Source organism: Microtus ochrogaster, unplaced genomic scaffold (genome assembly GCF_000317375.1).
Source record: "Microtus ochrogaster isolate Prairie Vole_2 unplaced genomic scaffold, MicOch1.0 UNK29, whole genome shotgun sequence".
Classification (NCBI taxonomy): domain Eukaryota; kingdom Metazoa; phylum Chordata; class Mammalia; order Rodentia; family Cricetidae; genus Microtus; species Microtus ochrogaster.
The window spans coordinates 2,186,023-2,191,379 of record NW_004949127.1 but is presented as its reverse complement, the minus strand read 5'-3'; the positions used below and the strand labels follow the sequence as shown (position 1 = coordinate 2,191,379).

The 5,357-nt window shown below is 44.3% G+C and overlaps 1 protein-coding gene across 5 annotated transcripts in view; it reads left to right on the top strand.

Annotated features, from left to right (window-relative positions):
- Vps13b (vacuolar protein sorting 13 homolog B) overlaps positions 1-5,357 on the top strand; it is a 441,647-nt gene that overhangs the window by 395,676 nt on the left and 40,614 nt on the right. For all 5 annotated transcript variants that reach the window (XM_026789767.1, XM_026789768.1, XM_013354110.2 and 2 more), the window contains 4 exons: positions 588-789; positions 1,886-2,074; positions 3,392-3,538; positions 3,934-4,214. In XM_026789767.1, coding sequence (XP_026645568.1) covers positions 588-789; positions 1,886-2,074; positions 3,392-3,538; positions 3,934-4,214 — 819 coding nt within the window. The remainder of the gene's footprint in view (positions 1-587; positions 790-1,885; positions 2,075-3,391; positions 3,539-3,933; positions 4,215-5,357) is intronic.

Here is a 5,357-nt window from a genome sequence, read left to right as displayed (position 1 = left end):
CATCATGGCAGAGGGGGCACAGAGCAGGGCACAGAGCAGAGCGGCTCCGTCATGGCAGCCGGGGCACAGAGCAGGGCACAGAGCAGAGCGGCTCCGTCATGGCAGCCAGGGCACAGAGCAGAGCACAGAGCAGAGCGGCTCCGTCACGGCAGCGGGAGCACAGAGAGAGGGTCTCTGCTGTTCATTTTCTCTGTCTTGTTTTTATTCCCTCCTGGCCCCAGCCTATTGGATGGTGCCTCTCACATTCAGAATTACTCCTGTCTTGAAACATCTTCATCAGCATACCCAGAGGTGTGCTTTGATGGGATTCTCATATGTACTTCTCAGTCAAGCCAAGTCTATAGCTTGATTAGCCAGATATAATAAATGCCGCAGAGAAGATCATTTGCAAAGCATCTGTCAGAGTCAGATGGCATCTAAAGATATCTGTACTCATAAGGTGCTTTCTCCTGCTGGCAAATGCAGCCCTGGGTGAGCGGTGAGCAGAGGTATTCTGCGGGAGCATTGTGTGTCTGCAATGCTTCCACATACTTCATAAATCTGAGCTCATCGTATTTCAGTGAGTCACTTGGATGTGTTTGGAGCAGGAATGAACAGTTGAGTCAGTGGGACAGCCCAATGCGAGTGAAGCTGTCGGTCTGGAAACCATACGTTAGAACCCTGCTGATAGAACTGCTGCCCTGGGCTCTGCTCATCAACCAGTCCAAGTGGGACCTCTGGCTGTTTGAAGGAGAGAAGATTGTTCTGCAGGTTCCTGCTGGCAAAATTATCATTCCTCCTAATTTTCAGGTAATATAACTTAAAACTAGCATATTCTTTTTCGTCAATAGCTAGATTTTATTCTTAATTTATACGTATGATCTTAACAGGATAAATCACTTGTGGAAAACTGACCTGGTACTGCACACATAAAGAGTATGGAATGTTCTTTGATATTTAAACACTTTTCAGATGTGTTTGTGCTCATCAGCAGTGCTCCCATGAATTTTTACATCTGATAACACGTGCTACTTACATTCTCCTTCCCATTCCACACAGGATACTTGACAAGCACTAACCACTAAGTCCTTTTTCTGTTCTAACTGGGACTTGAATGTCCACAGTTGTGAACATTCACTTGTTGATGATAACACCGCAGATCATTAGTGACACAGGGTAGAAATGCTAACCAGGAAATAAATTCCACAAAATGACTTCATATTCTGACACCAGAGAACTGACTTTAGAAAACCAACCCATTTCAAGAAGAAATATGTGTTTGTAAGGAAATCTTCCTTTGGAGTTCCACTTATAAACATCTTTATTCAATTGTATATCTCCTGCTTCTTAAAGCAATCAGATGCCATCACCTTATGGAACTGGAATGTTAGCCCGTATGGACCTAATGTCACATGTTATTCTGATGTCAGAGGAGATGAAACCTCACAGTCTTTAAGTCTTTGAAATTCATGGGGCAGTCACAGCTTGAGTTCGGTTTTTCTCTTTTCCATGAACTTAAATTTCATTGTGAACCAAAAAGGATATTGGAAACCCAAAATAAAATACATGTTGTTGTTACAAAAAAAAAATAAGTACAAAGGGTCTGTTTGGTTGTGTTATTAAATGTATTGTATACTTTTGTTTTTTGTTTTGGGTTGGATTGGGTTGATTTTTTGAGACATGATTTCTCTGTGTATCCCTGGCTGTCCTGGAACTCACTCTGTAGACCAGGCTGGCCTTGAACTCAGAATCCGCCTGCTTCTTCCATCCAAGAGCTGGGACCTTTTAAAGTCATGCACCACCTCTGTCCGGCTTTGTGTACTATTTTCTTTTAATCCTGTAGATTAAATCCTGAAGTAAAATATGAAAAAATAATAACAATAAAATTGAGGCCTTATTCTTCCAGGAAGCTTTTCAGATAGGAATTTACTGGGCAAACACAAACACTGTGCACAAGTCAGTAGCAATTAAACTGGTCCATGATGTGACGTCCCCAAAGTGGAAAGATGGCGGGAATGGCGAGGTGGTGACGCTGGATGAGGATGCGTTTGTCGATGCTGAAATCAGACTCGGCGCTTTCCCAGGACCTCAGAAGGCAAGTTCGTGTGGATGTGTTGCAGGGGCATGACTGCTACTCTCTTAGAACATCTGCCTCCTGGTGTTATTCATTGTAAATCATACTTGTCCTACACTTCTGGTTTACAGTGGGTTTTTCCCCTGGTAATAAAGCTGGGTTATGTCGTTTATCCAGTAACTGCTCCATTTCAGAACACGCACAAGTCACATGATTGATGGTATGGGGAGTGGACTTAGTCCCAAATGTTCACAAACTACATTTGGCCTCCTCCTTCAGAACAGGAAGTGGGGTGTCTAGTGCTGTGAGCAGGAAAGGGCACCCTGACCAGAGTGATAAATCTGATTCTCGGGGCTGCGGAGATGGCTCAGAGGTTAAGAGCACTGGCTGCTTTTCTAGAGGTCTTGAGTTCAATTCCCAGCAACCACATGGTGGCTCACAGCCATCTGCAATGAGATCTGGTGCCCTCTTCTGGCCTGCAGGCACACATGGAGGGAGAATGTTGCATAACAATAAATAAATAAATAAATAAATAAATAAATAAATAAATAAATAAATAAATCTGATTCTCTTGTGGAATTAATGTCATAAGAAGAAATTATATTATTCAATGCATGATTGTAAGAAGTTTATTGGTTCGTTGAGAGTTACATACCATATGTTCTGATCAGATTCACCCCTACTTCCATACCCGCCAACTTTGTGTTCTTTAAAAAAAAATCAAGACCAATTTGTGCTACCCAAATATTATTATTTGATATGTGGATTGAGGACATCTTGGACGGGGTGGGAGGAGCTGTGTTCTCTAGAGAACCCACACACTCTCCCCCAACAATTAACAGTTTCCAATAGTTCCACTGCTAGGAATTCCATACCCAACTCCTGTCTCTGCCAGAATTTGGCCTGGCTTGACTCGCTCAGATCTTGAGTGTGCTGTCGCAGCTGCCACGTTCATATGTACAGCTGCCCTGCACTGTCTGCATGCCTCTAGCTCCTACACGCTAGCCACACCCTCTTCTGCAGTGATCCCTGAGCCTCGGGAGGTGGCACAGTACACACATTCCCTGCCATCTCTCTGTGCCTTGTACATCTACTGCAAACAGAATGCTGTTGAGTTTTCCCCACAAAGGTAAAATTGGTCCTGTCCTGGGCAGATCCATATGTCAGACAACCATTCAGGAATAGCTGAGGCTAGGTGCAGTGGCCCACACCTGCAATTCCAGCCCTTGAGAGACATAGAGGCATGGGGTAGCTTGGGCAATAGTAAAGACTCTGTCAGGAAGTCTTCGTGTGTGTGTTTGTGGTGTAAAAACTGCTCCCTCCTTGCTTCTCCCACAGCTGTGTCAGTTCTGTGTCTCCTCCATGGTGCAGCATGGCATACAGATCATTCAGATTGAAGATAAGACTACAGTAATTAATAATACACCATACCAAATGCTTTATAAGCCACAGTTGTCCGTCTCCAACCCCTATTCTGGAAAGGAGGTAAGCAATCCACAGTGCGGTTATTCTCTGTGATTCTATCAATTCACTATAAATAGACTCAACTTTTTTTAGCCTGGGACAAAGAAAAAGCTAACAGTAAATATAGAAATCCTGTTATTTCTGCTGGATTTGAGACCAGCAATGGCAAGTTGAAGTTGCCACAGTGAGAAGTGAGCAGGATGCTGCAGCAGCCCTGAACAGTGCTGAGCACTGTTCAGCAGCGTCTGCTCAGCGGCACCAGCGTGGTCCTGATGCTGTTCTCCATGACCCACCACACGGTAGTGGCTCCTGAGTGTGAGTGTGAACACGGCAGGGCCCGAGTGGAAGCAGAACGACTGGCACACCCTTGTCCCCTCTGCTGCCATAGTGAGCATGCTCCTCTGTCTTCTTTCCAGCATTTCCATGTTCCAGACACCGCTACTTTCAGCATTAGTCCAGGTGGAGAGCACTCTGAGATGAAATCCAGCTCCCTGCCTTGCTGGGACTTCATGCCTGATATGGGGCCATCATTGGACACAGCCGTGCTTCAGAAACAGATACTGCTGGGCTTTTCTCCTGCACCAGGTGCTGACAGCTCGCAGTGCTGGAGCCTGCCAGCTGTCGTTAGACGAGAGTTTCCCAGACAGAGTGTAGCAGTGCCCTGTGGAACCTTGAGGGAAAATGGATTCTGCACCAGGTATTTTACACGAGTGTCAATGCTCTGTGCCTGTCATTGTTGCTGCTCCTCAAGAGGCCAGGATAGCAGTGTTTCCATGTGTAATTCTAGGTTCTCTTTCATCTTTAATGACTTTTAGACATTGGATACCATTGAACAAAGGTCATGATCACAAGCAGGTTGTCCACTTAGAAGATTTTTTCCCCGTTTGCACCATATGCTGCAGAGAGGGCTGGGAAATGGTGTTGTACCCGACTGCATTGATGTATGGCAATCGTTTTAGGAGCTTTTGCTCTCTGGAGAATGATAAGAAATGAAGGAAAAATGAAAGTCAAGTTGAGACATTTTTCTTTTCCAATATTTTACTTTTACTTCAAAATGGAATTTTTCACAAAAGACATTTAGAGAGATAATAACACAGATAAACACAGGCCAAGGAATAGGCTGTGCTGTGGTTGTTCCTGCACGCAAGCTGTTCCAATTGCAGATTACCAACTATGCAAATAACAACCACAGGATTGGGTCAGAGACATGTAATGGTTTGTTCGCACTGGACATGTATCTTGTGGTTGTTTCATATCAGGGTCTTTTTCCCAGCTGTCAGGCATAACTTACTGTGGTGTGTACCACCACAAAAGAAAATGTGCTCTGACCTAGTGAGAGGGGCCTTCTTCTCAGGGTCCTGCTTCATGTACTCTGAAGTTTAAACCATCCCAATATTTTAGATGTGTGAAGAGATTTGTAATAACCATTTTGAAGATTACAGACTAACAGAAGATCTCCATAATGGCCAGAGCCTGTTCCCTCCACACATCCTTTCTCCTTTCATGTCACAAAGACCCTGATTGAAAAGTATTTTTCACCCCTAGTCCTGTGCGGATGGTTGTTTTTGTTTGGTTTTAGATAACATTAAGCATGTTGAGTTCTCTTAAAAAGTTTGTGAATTATTTTTAAATGGAAAGTCAAAATTTTTCACAAAGCATGTGGACATTAGGTTTAAATTTGCTAAGACTGGCCGGGCAATGGTGGCGCACGCCTTTAATCCCAGCACTCGGGAGGCAGAGGCAGGCGAATCTCTGTGAGTTCGAGACCAGCCTGGTCTACAGAGCTAGATCCAGGACAGGCTCCAAAGCCACAGAGAAACCCTGTCTCGAAAAACCAAAA